Source organism: Myiozetetes cayanensis, unplaced genomic scaffold (assembly GCF_022539395.1).
Source record: "Myiozetetes cayanensis isolate MyiCay16 unplaced genomic scaffold, myiCay2020 scf53, whole genome shotgun sequence".
NCBI lineage: Eukaryota > Metazoa > Chordata > Aves > Passeriformes > Tyrannidae > Myiozetetes > Myiozetetes cayanensis.
This window is the reverse complement of record NW_026087776.1, coordinates 780-16,725: the sequence shown is the minus strand read 5'-3', so window position 1 is coordinate 16,725 and position 15,946 is coordinate 780. Positions and strand designations below refer to the sequence as shown.

General features: G+C 47.3%; 1 protein-coding gene across 1 annotated transcript; it reads right to left on the bottom strand.

Annotated features, from left to right (window-relative positions):
• Positions 1-7,021: 7,021 nt before the first annotated feature.
• LOC126650002 (gastrokine-1-like) lies at positions 7,022-15,723 on the bottom strand (the record flags this gene model as incomplete). Its single annotated transcript, XM_050334441.1, has 7 exons — positions 7,022-7,110; positions 7,663-7,804; positions 8,164-8,274; positions 8,431-8,571; positions 8,726-8,779; positions 9,368-9,402; positions 15,585-15,723. Coding segments are annotated over 7 exons (711 nt in total), but the record flags the coding sequence as incomplete, so codon positions are not given.
• Between the last annotated feature and the right edge of the window lie 223 nt (positions 15,724-15,946).

The window sequence follows — 15,946 nt, the reverse complement described above, 5'->3', positions numbered from 1 at the left end:
GCCTCCCAGAGCAAAGGTGCCCGCACAGAAAGCTCTTGCTCTTTGTGTAGTGCCGGGAGTGGCTCTCACTCACCTACGAGTAACACACAGATAATATAGAAATGCCAAAAATTATGTGTTGCCATCTTTCTGCCTGTCCAAAACTTCCTTCCAAAAATTCCTGCCAGAGGTTCTCACCAGGGCTTTCCACGGGACTCCTCCCGCCAGAAGATCCTGCCGTTGTTTAAGGTTATCAAATCTCTTTGGACACCTGAACTGGCTTTGAACAGCATAAAACTCGAGGACAAATGTTGGAAAAGCAGGGAAGAGGAAAGGGAGAGAGAACTGGTTGCCCCAAGTCTCTCCTCACCTCCCCTCACCTTCTCTCCTGCCTGCCAAGGGAAACTCTGCCAGCCTGGAGAGAGCTGAGACCACCGTGCCACCTGTGTGAGTTATACTTTATCCTTCCAGCCTCACTGTACTCTGCAATATTTCAGCAGATTGTAACAGGAGGCAAGTGCACTTGAGTCAGGCTTTCCAGCTGTTCTTCATCGCCTAAAGAGTTAAATTCATCTTCAAAAAATTCTTAGTGAAAGCAAACCAATGTGAGGGAAGACCAGGACAAGCAGCAGGGGAAGGGGCAAGGGGAAAAAGCAAACTGTGGCAACTGATAGCTCCAGACTTCTGACTGGAGTGAAAATACCTGCATGACAGACTAGCCAGACACCTTGGTGCATTGCTGATTGAGACTTTGGGAGTGCTCTCCCTCCCAGCCTGGCCGTGCTCAGCAATTGGAGTGGCTCCATCACCTCCAGGGTGGATAACAGGGACCCAGGCAAATGGTGCCTCCTCGGTCCTGCTGCAAAATCTTCATCCCAGATGAGCAAAGTGCAGATCCTGTGGAGCCAAAGCTTCTCTAGGGCTAGACAGGAGCAGAAACAGGTGCTTTATAGGCAAATATCTTGGCCTTCCACATCTAAACTCCAGGGGAGCTGGGAGTGCAGGATGAGTCTTTCAATTGACCTCTGAGTCTGAGAGGAGAGCAGTGACACAGCTCATCAGGGCACAGGGAGAGGATCTGTGCCAGGGTATCAGCTTCCTGCAATCCATGGAAATACAGCACAGAGCCAGAAAAAGGAACAAGAGCCCTTTGCACAGGTAGCTGGCCCTGCTGCCCAAACTGAGGGCTGGCCCCTGCCCCAGCCCTGGCTGGGCAGGATGTGAGGGCAGGTGCTCCCTTTTGGGCAGCTGTGGAAAAGATGGGGCATCACCTGCTGGTTTGCATGTCCAGGTGATTTGGGTGATTTTGAATCCTCCCAGATGAGACTGCTGGAGACACCACAGTGCCAGAGCTGTAGCTCCTGTAGCCAGCAAAGATACAGGGTTTGGGGATGATGAAGTTTTATACAACTGTTCTGAACCATTTCTGTTTGTAGTTATGGAGCTGGAGTTAGAAAATCTTGGGATCAGGCATGGAGAGTTTTGTGTATGGATTTGTGCTGCCCTAAGGAAGGGGATGGGACTGGTCTATGGATTCTTTGTTTGGTATTTTAGAAGAAAGTGAGCTGAATGCAGGATGTAAAACTAGGAAGGGTAGAAGAAAAGCTTGCTCTCTTGGGACTGATGTGCTGGCTTGGAGACTTTTTGGAAAAGTACTTAGGGCCAGCTTCAGATCTGAGATACAGTTAGGGCTCCTGTCATGGCCAGATTTGTCTTACTGTCAGTGCTCTATGATCTGTGTCTGCTTCAAGATTAAAAGCAGTGATAATCTCTTCCATTTGTTTCTCACTGTCCCTGAGATGAACAAACACTTAGAGTGGGGAAAAACCCAAAACAAAGACAAAGCTGTACCTCAGGAAAATAACTTTGTCATGGAGTAAGCGGAGGGAAAGGAGGGGGAATGGAGGGGAGATCAGAATCTGTGTAGCTGTGGATTGAGGCTGACAGAAGGCCCAGGAAAGCTTGGGGAAAGCCAAGGAATGAGGCAGCAGGTCGAGCTGTGAGCCCTCTGACATGGAGGGAGCTGCTGTCAGGGAGGAACACTGAGCTTTGTGCTGCAGCTCTGACTTTGTGGAGGATTAATCCTCTTCGTATGCAGGTCTTAAGAATGTGTATTTTTGTCTATGACCTGGTAAGAGCAGCATCAACACACTGAGGAATTCAGCTCCATAACAGGAAGCTCATGTGGGACACAGGAAGGGTGATGGAATTTCGCTCCCTCCCTTGCTAAAAAAGTGTTCAACCCAAAAAATATTATGCAGATTCCAGCTTTTGTGTGAGAGACCTAGCAGTGCTTGGGAAGATGGGCTGTGTTCTAGTCTTTGTGTAAGAGAAAATAGTAAGGTGTTTTAATTGCACTCAGCAGTGCAATGGGTAATTAAGCTCCAATTGATGCACTTGTCGAGTGCATATGTAAATGAGGGGGGAAGTGGTATCAGCAGGTTTGGTTTTATCAACTGCTCCCTTATATGTGTCTGAAACTCCCAGCTCAGAGGAAGCTGTTTCTGTCAGCCTGTGGGAGCAGTGGTGCTGCTGAGGGGTGAGCACAGCCTTGGGTGGGTTTTGGGGGTGGTTCCCTTTGGCTCCCAAATGTCTGACCTGCGTGGTGGGTAATGGCTTTTGGCAACATCTGAAAACCCTGTTCCCTGGATTTCCTGGCACTTCAGGAATCTGTTGCAGCTCCGTGTGGATGATCCAGATGTGGCAAGTTCCCTACACCACCCAATTACCACAATTGCATCATCTCTGCACAGGACTGGCTCCCTGCTGGCGGTGGAGACAGCTCCCCCAGGCCCCTGGCTGTGTCCCCGAGGGGTGTCCCTCAGCACAGCTGTGGGAAGGTTGCAGAGCTGCTCTGCCCTGGAGATGCAGGACAACAGACTCCTCTGGACGTTCCCATCCCAGCTCACAGCTCCATCTACAACCTCTCAGCTCGAGGTTGACGCTCAGTGGCCAACAGGGGTTTTTCTTCCCGGCACTGCTCTAACTTTTCCAGGGATCAAGAGCTCCCTTGGCTCTTGCTTTTAGCCGACTTTGCCCTGCTGTGATTTTATCTGCCTCTGCTGCAGCGTGTAAAGGCTGCAATGCATAATTCCCTCGGTGATTGGAGTTTGTTCCACTAGCTCTCCTGACAGGGGCTGCTCACTCTGTGTGTCTGTGGGGCCTTTTTCTGCAGGGGAGTGTTAGACTCAGTGTATGGATGGAAATACATTGCTTGTAGTGTATTAAACAAAATAGAAGAAAATGTGGCACAGGGAACAATGCCACCAAAACCTAAGGGGGTGTCCTGGTTCCAGCAGAGGCAAAAGCCCCCCATGGTGACTGGCCTGCAGGGTCCCTGCCATGGGCTACCTCAGGCTATTTCAAGCACCTAAAAGGGTGGGTTTTTGGCAAGGCTGCCCTGGAGATGGAGGAAATGAAACAGCTCTGCCCTGCCTGGTCTCTTGGGGGACCCTTCTGCTGTTCAGGGTCGAAGAACAGCTGGTGCTGATTGGTACCACAACGGTGCACTGTTGGCAGTCAAGCCCCTGATCACATCCCCCAGATGATCCATGGACTGGAGAGCCCAGGAGGGATCAGCAAGACCTGCTCACCCTCCAACAGTCCCACAGTCTAATGGAGAACAGGGACTAACAGCAGGTTACTGTGACACGAATGAAGTCACACTGAGTGCCCTGTACTGGGCATGCTGAACTTCCCCAGCAGCTGCAGCCAGAGCAGCCCTGTGCTGTGCCACAGCTGATGGGGCTGATGCATTTTCCTCAGTCCCTCTGGTGGCAGAGTGCAGGCCACACTTGGCTTTCACTTGGAGGGCTGTCAGTCCACCTGGATGTGACTGCCCCGGGGCTGGAAACAGCTCTGCCCTCTACCATGGCCTGAGCCAGACCCCAGTGGAACAAAGTGAAGCTCTGCAGCACCCCCAGTGCACTGGTGAGATCGTGGTGTGGGGCAGCACAGCAGAAGCTGGGCTGGGGACACTCTGAGGGTTCAGCTGCTGCTCAGTCGTGGTCACTCCAAACCAGGGACTTCTCAGGGTTTCGTGCTCTGCCACTGAGGAGCTGCCCAAGGAGCTGGCAGGGAGCAGAGCTGGCACAGCTGACCTGAGCTGGACACAGGGATGTTCCACACCACAGGATGTCGTGCCCAGTATGTAAACTGGGGTTGTTGGCTGGGAGCTGCTGATCCCCACTGGGGGACAGGCTGGGAATCAATCAGCTGCTGGTGAGTGTTTGTACTGGGCATCACTTGTTTCTCTTGGGTCTCCTGTCTCTCTGTCCCTCTCTCCCTCCTTTTCATTAATATTGTCATTGCTGTTTTTATCATTAGCATTATTATCGGTGTTATATTTTATTTTCTTTCAGTTATGAAATTCTTATCTCAACCCACGAGTTTTATAGTGTTTTTCCCCAATTTTTCTCCTCACAGGAGAGTGGGAGTGATGGAGGGGCTGTGTGTGCTCAGCTGGGAGCAGGGGTGGGTGATGGAGGGGGATATTTTAAGCCTAAAGCTTCCCAGGAGCAGGGGGTGCACCCAACAGTCCCCTTGGGCTGGTGCTGTGGGAAATAGGGCTGTGTAATAAGGCTGTGAATGTCTCTGCTCAGCATTTCATGCATGTTGCTCTTGTTTGCCTTCAACCACTTCCAAGCACTTTGCCGTGTTCCAGCATCCTTGCAGCACCTCTGCAAGTGTGGGATTTTCTTTCTGCTTCATTCCCTTACAGCCAGCCAAAATTCAGCCCAGCCTACCCCAAGGGCATCTGGAATTACTGGTGTCTTTCTCTCCAGTTGAACCAGATCAGCCTGGTTCCCACTGATCCTGAGTTTGGAGCAAAAGGCTGAGGAAATCATTAGGGGCTTGAGATTTTCTGAACATGGTGTGGCTGAGCCTGACCTCCCTGCTTAAATTAAAGAACACAATTAAAAGTGTTTTCTGAGAACCTGAACTTAAAACTCTGCGTGATCTAATGACCAAAGCACAGCCTGGGTGTCTGTTCTCAGTCCCCTGTGACTCACAGGAATGCAAACCCAGCATTCTCCTTAGGAGGCTGATTGATTTGCTCAGGTATTTGGCCAGTGGTAATTAAAGGGACAAGCACTGGTGCCCAGCAGGAGGGAGCAGAGCTGCACAGAAGGCAAGATTTGGGTTTGCTGCCTCCATTTCACATAATCCTACAGGATTTAAAGATAAATCCTACTGTGTTGAACTGCAGTGTCTGACTTGCCCCTATCAAAGTGCTGTGAACATGAAGAATGTGACCATTTATCCATGAGGCAAAGCCTCCATCACTGATCCTGGTCCTCCTTGGAGGCTTTCCTTGGAAGAGGTTTAATTCCACTGACGTGTGCTCCAGACTGGAGTGATAACTGGTAAACTTTCCCTCTCCAGCCAGTGATTTGTTGTCCAACAATCCTCCTAATTGTGTTTACAGCTCTCCTTTGACTGTGTTGTTTGCTGCCTTTAGTTCCACACTTTGGATTCTACAGGACAAAAGGCAGGAGGTGCAGCTGTGGCTTTCTGAAATCCCAAACCATTGCCCATCAGGAGATGGGAGATGGCTCTGTGGACATCTGCCATGCACTGCTCTCTGCCACTGAGTGTCACCTGCTGCACTACAGCAATTTTCTGCACTGCTGAGGCTGTTCTGGCTGATTTTGTTGTTCAGGATTGCCTCCCCAGTCCTGTGGAGTGGATCTGTCCATAGTGGGGTGAGCTGGCAGGCCCCAGCTCTGGGCTGGGCTAACAAGGCAGAAACAGCTCCACTTGATAACAGGCAATAAGACCTGAAGCATCATGTTTATCTGAAGCCTTGTCTTGACTCTTTCTTCAGATGGATTCTGTTCCAGTTTTGCAGTAAACACCACAGGTGTAGTTTTGATGCTGCTGTGAAGTTGCTTTGGTTCAGGGGATGGCTCAAGGTCCCTTTTCCTTCACTCAGTGTTTGGCATTAAATGAACATACAACTACTAAGAGGTTTCTTTCCAGTCCCTCCTGGAAAGGGAGTTTGAGCAATGCCAAGGAGAAGGCAAAGTAGGGCATGACAAGAGCTGAGAGATGTTGTTATGGCACTGTACAGTGAATAAAAAGAAATTAAAGTCCCTCCTAAACTTGATTCTCTCCATTTTTGCCTCAGATTGCACAAAATGAGAACTTATGGTCTGTGAGGGAATTAAAACAACTTGAGTCACACCAAGAAAGGGGAAGATTGGCAGCAACAAACTCCTGCCTGTGTCTCTCCTCTACTGGGACTGCTGTGTGCTCATCCAGGTAATTCAGATGCTTTTCCCCAAGAGGTGCCTCAGGGAACTCTGCATCCTTTCAAGCCCCTACAGAATGAAGCCTGTGGGGCCAGTGAGAAGGGTGCCAAAAGCTGAGGGACTTCCTATGACTGGTGTTTGTGCTAGATAGATTGGTATTCACCTGGATAAGCCAGAGCATCCTGCCCTTTTTGGTAGAAGAGGAAATAATCTGGATTTTAACATCCTGAGCAGCAGGGACCCCGCCTTGCTGTACTTTAGGAACAGAACAGCTCTGTAACTCCCAGAAAGGGAAAGCTCCAGGAAAGGAGACTCCTCTTGGCCTATAAAGGCAAATTCATTGCTTTGTCCTTATTTCTTTCTGCCTTTTGATTTTTGATGTGAGGCATCTTTCCCTGCACAAGGAAAGGAAGGTGGTAGCTCTGCAAGCCTTGTTTGTAACGTACACACCCCAGGGCTTGCCCAGCACTCTGGGTGTGCCCTGTGTTGAGAACCCTGAAAAGAGCATTTGAAGGGCTCAAAAGGTGCGAAAGAGAGACAATCAAAATGTATTTCTGGAGGTGTTCATGAAAAACAAAGGGTGGAGAAAGGACAAACAAGTTAGAGTCAATCTGTGATTTAATTGAAAGGTCTGGTCACCAGCTGATCTGTTTTAGGATCTGATTCCTCAAGGAGGAATCTCTGGAAAGGGGAGATGCCAGGGAAGAAGGGCACTGAGGTTGGCTTTGGGCAGCAGCTCCAAAGCTGCAGCTGGAACATCCACACAAGGCTCAAGAACAGGATGATTTTCAGGCATAATTATTGTCGTGACAGTAGGTAAGGGCCAAGTACTGAAGGGCATCAAGCCTAATGCATGATCTGAGGCTGAGTGGTGGTCCTTGAAAAACAAGAAAATTAAAAAAAAAAAATTACCCTGAGATTCTGGCTTAGATGCTGTTGAGTGATCTGTGCATTTGTAGACAGCCCTTGGTACCTGGCAGATTGCACCTGCCTTTGGAGTCCCACTGAGCCCCCTCAGGTGCCAAAGCAATGCCCAGAGCAAAGCAAGCAGGGAGTAGAGGGAAATGCTGCCGTGCTGAGCCCCAGCTGTAAAGCAGCTTTCCATGACAGGGCTGGAGACAATCAGCTTGCAGGAAGGCTCAGAACACTTTGATGGAGCTTCAGGATTAGCTCCTCAGTTTTACACTCATTTCCCTTGGATATATTTAAAACAAATGTCCTTTTTCCCATCAATAGAAAATTCTATTGCAAGTGATCAAAACACAATTAAGGCACCCACAGCTGATTTCTACCAATCTCCACACCCACAGCTGCCCCTCCTGGTTTCTGTCCATCTCGAGTTGGAAGAGGAGCAATTTGTGCAGCAGTCACTGCCCAAGGGAAAACCCACCAGGTGAGTAACACTCAGAATTCACTCGTTGGTACTCACCATGAACTTCATAGGCCACGTAAGTTGTGAGTCCTCTGCACATGGAGAAGGTGTCTGGTCCATAAGACTCGAGGTCCCGGACATTCCTCTTGATGAGGGTGAATAGAATCTCCTTTGCAGGTGGTCTTGGACGGTTCTGTTTCTAAACACCAAATGACGGCACTCAGCAAGATCCGTGCTGTGATCGGCTCCATGCCAGGCATAACCCGAGTTTTAATTGTTATAAAAGTCATAAAAATAATCTAAGTGATCTACAACATCAGCAAAACATGAAAACCCTCCACTGGAAGCATCTGTAAAGGGTATTCTAATTGTTCAAAGGTTTCAAGGTAGAGATTGATGCAAAATGCCATTGAAATCAATAAAAGTGCCTAATCAGTGGTGTGATGAACACGGCTTTTGCAGTACCTGTTGGCTTGGAAGCTTTTGAAAATAGCCTAGGACATCAGTTTACTTTGCATTACCTACAACTTTTCAAGCAACTCCTCTTTTCAGTCTTACCCTGCTCTCTGCAGCCAGCTGGGGAAGTGCATCAAAGCTGGGCATCTCGGTCCTGTTCATGATGGAAATGTAGCAGGCTTTCTCTGGCAGCACCTTGGTTGCCATAAAGCCCTGTAAAACAAAGTTATTGACCACTCATCGAACTCATTCTGTCAATCATCAGTGTGGGAATCAAGTCCATATTAAAAAGGTAACACATCAGTTTTTACTCAGTGTACGAGCCAGTGGCCTCGTAGAGTCTCCAAAAGCACCTTCCCCACCACTCACCGTGTCGTAGTTCCAGAGGGTTTTCCATGACCCATGGTGGGTCCTTTGCTCAACACTTGCCACCAGCCAATATCTATTCATGGTCATAATTTGGTAGCCTCCAGCTGTGGATATTTTCTTGCTTACTTCCACCTTCTGAGCCTAGAAAACCAAATGAAAGTGCACTTGGACTGACTTTCGAGTGATTGAGTTGTCTCCCCAAAGCTTTAGGAAAATGAAAGAATGAAGGACATCTCCCAAAGCAGGGGATATGGAAACAGCAGCTGTGCCTGTGGGAATTGGTCACTGTACTCACATATTCACCAAGGGCTGGAGTCAGGACGAGTCCAAGAAGGACTGCAGTCAAAATCTGAAAGGAAAATCAAAAAAGTACAAAAGTGTAACTGCAGGTCTGGCTGATGAATCCAGTCATGAGAATCTCTGTGCCCTTTTCCTAATCTGCTGTTGAAGTGTCCTCCTTGGATCCTCTTTTGCTTCCATCCTGGCATTGCAACAGTGCCCTAAAGGAGTCACCGAGTGCTGCAAACTGGACAGGTTTCCCAGTCGCTGTTTCAAGAGCTGAACCTCAAGCTGCTTCTGAGACCTGTGCAGGCACACACAGGTATTTTACAAGAGTGAGGAGAAAGCTTTTCCATTTCTTGTGCTCTACCATTACAGGGGAGTGGTTGATCCATCAATGCAGTGCTCCAGCTTTGCAAAGGCATTGGTAAAAATGGCCATGGCTTAGGTTTTGTGTATTCTGCTTAATGGAGAGCCCAGCTGTGGGGAAAATCCTTGCCTCATCAGCTGGTTCAGCTAATGACAGCTGAGCTGCTCACTCTGGAGGAGCAAAATGTCCCCAGAGAAACCTCTGGGCAGGCAGCGGCACTTCGGAGAGAAAGGCAATGGGACTGAATCAAAGGTTTAGTTTATAAGGAAGAAAAGCTTGTGTACTCACAGGGAGCTTCATCCTGACTGCAGAGCTGATGCTCCCTCAGGTAGAGAGAGCGATGTGAACCTCCCACCTTATATATGTTTTCAGAATTAGGTGTGGAAGGGCTGAATGTGGCAATAAAATTATTTTGTCATTTGTTTCCCTGTTGCATGTCACTGAAAATTATTTCCTGCTGTAACTGCTTGATAAATACAGGGATTGTACTTCTACAAAATTTGACCTGCTGGAGTCTGATAATTATCAGATAAGAATCCATTTGTAGTCCAAAAATGAAAAACATTTTAAAATATTTTTCTGACATATACTAATTATTTCTAAAAATTCACATCAAATTTAAGACCAGAGATAGCCTAGAGTTTAAATAGAAAAAAAATTGAAATCTTCCATTAGGCAAAATAAATAAGAGCCTTATTAGTTTCCAAAAGGCACTGTATGTTCCTTGTAACCATAGCACCCACCTAAATATGCTCCCCAAATACAACACAGTCACTGAAAAGTGTTTTACAGGAAATAGGCATTTCAGGCTGGAATATTTCATATATATGTTCAAGTCTGTGCCGGTCTCTTAGTTATTTTAGGTGGCAACAGTATTTATTTTCAGCTTGCCTCAGATTATTTTCTGTGGTGATGTAAATATTGAGGGGGTGGTCACTCAGGGAGGGAGATTTGTGGATAAGTTGCTCAGTTGTGTTCTGTGAGCAGCCCCAGTCTGTGACAGGGAATCACTGTTAACGTTCCAAAATGGCTTTTCAACTGCAATCCAGCCACTTATTTAAAAAAAGGCTGGTTTTAATACATATACAGACAAATAACTTGTAAGCATTGCTGCATGTGCAGTATTAAACTAAATTCTGGCCTTGGTTTTACTGAGTAAAGTCTGCAAGTCCAAAGGGACATTTCTGGTCGGTGCCACTACACCAAAGGGAGGGGTCATTCCTGGTTCTTTGTGAGCAGCAGCATTTGTGTGGATTTCTCTGACAAAATGTGGGTTTCTGCATGGGCTCTGGGGTGGATTGTGCTCTCCCTCACCCACTGCTGGCCCTACTGGAGAGAGGAACTGGGCAGGACCTGTGGGAGCTGCGTGTTGTATATGCCTAAGGGTACCTAAAAAATGCAGACTTGTGTCAGCAGCCAGAGCCCAAACCTTCCTGAAAAAGCACTGACCAAAGTATGGAAAGTCATAGAAAACAACCTTCACCTGGAGGTGAGCAAGCAATTGGTAATCTGGCTAACCTGCCTTTGTTTTGGAACACAAAGGCTGTCAGGAGCAGACTCACCAGGAGCTGGGTGAGCCAGGTAAGAGGGGATTCCTCTGCACAGACCTTGGATGAGTTTTCCATGCCGGGTCAAGCTCTGGAGTGTGTTCCTCGAGATAATGAAGTGATTGTCTCTGGGTGGGATTTGATAAGACCCAGGTTCCCTGAGCATCAAAGGAACAAACCCAGAAAGCAGCATTTAGGAAAACCAAGAAGGAGCTCAGAGCCTCTACACACACCTTTGGTACCGGGGAAGGAGTTATTCATGGGCAGGGCAACTTCTTGAAAGACCTTTGAGAGCGACTCAGCCCTGCTGAGAGAATTCTCTTCAGTTCTTGGAGCCCTTTCTCAATCAAAGGCTTTTGTACCACTTTCCTCCCCCATCCTACCCTGTCTCCTTGAGGTGGTGCAGGGAACCATCTGTCAAGCCAAGCCCTCTAACACACTGTAACAATGATGCAGGTGCTCTAAAATCCACCTTGGTTGCAACGTAGACCTCGGAAAAAAAAAAAAAGGCAAACCAGTTTTTGATTGCAAACAATATTCAACAATATTCAACGAATGAAAGAGAACTGGATTGCCAAAGAGAAGCACTGGTTAAGAAAACAGGCTTTATGCAGAGCAAATAATCATGGACAAGGAAATACTGGTCCTTTCAGTTATGTTATTTAGGTAAATGTGTCATTGGGGCTCATGAGGGACTTTGGTGAAAGGTAAATTGCCTCCTCCAGTAATGCCACGTGTGTGATGTGTTCTCCTGCTCAAATTTTATGACCCCAGTGTCAGGGTGGTTTGAGGTTTCATTGTGGTGCTCCTTGAAGTTTTTTCAAGGTTCTGATTTTTGGAAACGATTAAAGGAGGTAAGGATGTGCCTTTGGGGATTCCCAGGAGTGTTTCACTCAATAAAGCAATAGCTCTAGTAGCCGTGTTTTGGGAAACTGTTGCTCTTGGAGACCAGCTTAAAGGGGAGAGAATTCCTGGCCTCAGAGGGAGGCTGGGAAGCTGTTAATGCTGTTGTGTCAGACCTTACAATCCTTCATCCCCACCTGGTTTTCATGACCTTGCCAAGAGCTCTTGCATGGCGAAGGTGGCAGTGACACTGATTGTATCAGGGACATCAGCAGCCTGACCAAGGCAGGGAACAAGGGATAATCACTTATCCCCTGACAGCCTTGGAACATGATTTGCTTGAATCGTAGCCCGAGTGGAACGGCACCATTGTAACCACCTTGGGCTGTGGCCAGGGTGGAAATCTACTGGTGGCTAAATCACAGTCATGACAATCACGTCTCAGCCCTATAAACTGCAGTCCTGAGGCAGGCCCTGGAGCTGTCCTGGACTGCAGTGGGGTCCACAAGCATCTCCCTCAGAGTGGGAGCCTCCTGGAGCCTCAAGTTTGCAATGTTCAGAGGACTGGGCTGACAATCCCCCACTCCTCGAGGCTCAACCCTCACCTGTGGAGAAATGCAAAGGCATTTGACCTGTTCCACTGAACCCCAGGGGAATTTTTAACAGGTGCTTTTGCACACACAGGTATTGATGTAGACAGCTCTGTGTGTGCATGTGCAGTGATCAGGGTATGAATGTTGCTATCTGGAATCTGTAATTCAGTCATTGTTGTAATTGTAATAAACCCTATCAAGTCACCTTGTAAATGATGAATTAGTCAATGATTAAATACTCTTAAACCCTTTGCACCCTCGCCCTCTGCACCCCTGGATTCTGTGTATGCCGTTCTAAAGAAGTTCTGATTTGATTTTCCTTTGCATGATTCATCTGTGCAGTGAGCAACAGATGGAACCTAGACAATGAACTCTGTTAACTTGCAATTCCACAAATTCATGTTAAAACCTGCTTTTGCCAGCACCTTCTATGGTGATTCTTTAAGCAACCAAAACCCCTCATTCGCAACCCTTGTCAGCAAGAGCTGGAGCCAGGAAAACTCCAAGGAGAGAAGCAATCACAATCTTAAATGAACATTTTGAAATTCACAGCATTTTAATATTGTGCTGTTTATCTTTCATCAAGTTACTTGCTGTCCTAAAATAGTTTTGACTTCCTGTTTAGCGTTGTGTAAAGGATCAGCACTTTACTGCAGTGGGGTCTGGCTGAAGAGCATTTAAATATGCAGGAGATTGTTATAATGATAAATTCTTTTGTGATAACTATTGTGAACAATTATTCTCTTGAAGAAAATCCCCTGAATATTGAATTGCTCCCAAATTTCATTTCCTTCACAGGAGGATTTTGACGAAAGAGATCTGAGTGTACGTGGGGTCTCTCATGCCTCATGGCCCTTCTCCTGCACTCTCAGCACAGCTGTGCCCTCACTTTCTGGACCTTGCTGAGACTGTTGACTTGCCTCTGATCTGTGAAGGAGAGAATATTGTCCTTTGGGAATCCCACGTGTGTGTGTCACCCCTGAGACAGAGCACTTCCCTCTTTCATTTTTAAGTAGGCAGATGGAGTGACATCCCTGCCAGAAGGGACATTTCACCCCTGCAGTCCCCACCCCTCTGGCATTTTCTCTCTGCACAAATCACTACAAGTTCACTTGGTGCCAAGAAAGACTCAAACCCATTTAAACTGTCCAGCCTTAAGAGTTCCATGAGAAAGTGATTCGTCTACTTACAGTGAACTTCATTTTGATGGTAGGCCAGGCAAGCTCTGCTGCTAATTGATGTGTACTCTTAGTTTTTATACATAATACCCCAAAGTTGAATGTGAAAATGGGTTTGCCTTACTGGCAGGTGCCCTGTGTTCACAGAATCATGACGGGTTTCCTGGGGAAGTGCTCTGATAAGAGGAGGCTTTGATAGCAGCCTGATTGAATTCATTGCGTACAGGGAGATGAAAGAAAACTGGTCCTGGTAAGTCCAAGGTATTTAACAGTGACTTTTAAATAATCATCAGCACCACAGAACAGATTCCCAGTGAACTTGTAATGACACTTTGTGCCTACATGGCAAAGGACTCGGCCTGACGTCGTACCTATAACCAAAACCACATTCAAATCACTGCAGGTGATCATTGAGCTGGTTCTAAATCACAGAAATTCCTGAGTTCTGTTGTTGACCTTCCTTTCTGAGCTCATTCAGTCAGGACAGGCCCCTGTATCTTCACAGAGCCTGATTATGGACCAAGGGCTGATTTGAGAAGGGGACCATATACTGGAGGTAACAAAGGTGTAAGGCAGGAGCAGTGACATCAGGCATTTTATGTCAACTGTTATTTGGGAAGTAGGTTTTAATCTTTCTCTGCATTTGATAATGCTGTACAGAGCCACGGCCCAGGAGCTTCTGGTAATTTGGGTTTGTTTCTTCACTGTGCCTGTTCCAGAGGCAGCACTGCCAGAGGAGCTCATTTCTTGACCCCCAGAGTGCTCTGTATTCGACTGTCAGTCCCTGTGTCACTCTAAACTGATGTCTCTGAGCACAGCTCTCCCCTGCCATCCATTCCTCAGGGTCATTGTTGCAGTTGTCACTGGAAAAGCCAGGGAATCTTACTTTCTTTGAGAAGAGAAGGCTCAACTCTCACTTCTGCTGGTGAGGGCCACCCTCTGTCCTTCTGCTCCTGCCTGATGCCTAGCTTGGACTCCCTGAGTGCCGAGGAGGTGCCAAAAGCTGAGGGACTTCCTATGACTGGTGTTTGTGCTAGATAGATTTGTATTCACCTGGATAAGCCAGAACGTCCTGCCCTTTTTGGTAGAAGAGGAAATAATCTGGATTTTAACATCCTGAGCAGCAGGGACCCCGCCTTGCTGTACCTTAGGAACAGAACAGCTCTGTAACTCCCAGAAAGGGAAAGCTCCAGGAAAGGAGACTCCTCTTGGCCTATAAAGGCAAATTCATTGCTTTGTCCTTATTTCTTTCTGCCTTTTGATTTTTGATGTGAGGCATCTTTCCCTGCATTAGGGAAAGGAAGGTGGTAGCTCTGCAAGCCTTGTTTGTAAGGTACACACCCCGGGGCTTGCCCAGCTCTCTGGGTGTGTGTCCCTGTGTTGAGAGCCCTGAAAAGAGCATTTGAAGGGCTCAAAAGGTGCGAAAGAGAGACAATCAAAATGTATTTCTGGGGGTGTTCATAAATAAAAAATGGCAAAGACAAACAAGTTGGAGTCAATATATAATGAAGGTCTTTAATTTAAAGTTCTGGTCAACCATTCATGTATTTCAGCATCTCCATCCTCAAGAAGGACTCTGGAAAGGGGAGATGTCAGGGAAGAAGGGCATGGGGGTTGGCTTTGGGCAGCAGCTCTGGAGCCCCCACACTCGGTTCAAGAAAGGTAAAGTTTTCAGGCCATTGCATTGCCATGACAATAATTCAGGTCCACAACTTTCAGGACGTCAAGTGTAGTACACGATCTGAGATTCAGTTGGGGTCCTTAACAAACAACAAAAGAAAAAACCAAAACCATGAGATGCTGGCTTAGATATTGTTGAGTGATCTGTGCATTTGTAGACAGCCTTTAATACCTGGCAGACTGCACTTGCCTTTTGAATCCCATTAAGCCCCTTCAGGTGCCAAAGCAATGCCCAAAGCAAAGCAAGCAGGGAGTAGAGGGAAATGCTGCCATGCTAGAGCTGAGCCTCAGCTGTAAAGCAGCTTTCCATGACAGGGTTGGAGACAATCAGCTTGCAAGAAGGCTCAGAATACTTTGATGGTGTTCAGGATTATCAGAGTAAAATTTAGTTCCCTTGGATACATTTAAAACAAATGGTTTTCCCCATTAATACAAAATTCTATTGCAAGTGATCAAAATGCAAGTAAGGCACCCACAGCAACTCAGCTTATTTATACCAGTCTAGAGCAGCTACAACAGTGGCTGCCATTCTACAGCGGTGTATTTTTGCTACTTGGTTTCTGTATGTGTCAAGTTGGAAGAGGACCCTTTGTGCAGTGGTCATAGGCCAAGGGAAAGAAAATGCTAGGCCAGTGGGAGAGAGAATTCATTTGCTTGCACTCACTCTGAACTTCATGGGTCATGTAGGTGGTGAGTCCGCTGCACATGGACACGATGTCTACTCCATAGGAGTTGAGGTTGTTGACCAATCCACTGGTGACAAAGGTGATCTTCTTTGTAGGTCTTCCAAGGCCGACCTGGTTCTGGACATCAAAGGACAGCATTCAGCAAGATGGGTGCCGGGACGCATTTCATGCCAGGCACGTGGCGAGTCGTGCAGTGACGAGCTGGTGCTTGGGGTGTGAGTGGCAGGTGCCTTTAGTGGTGCCTTTGCCACGGCACAGATCCCTCTCCCTCCCCAAAGGAAAAGGAACTGTGGACAATGGCAGGTGCAAGGCAAAGGTCTGAGCTGACAAAGGCGGGTTG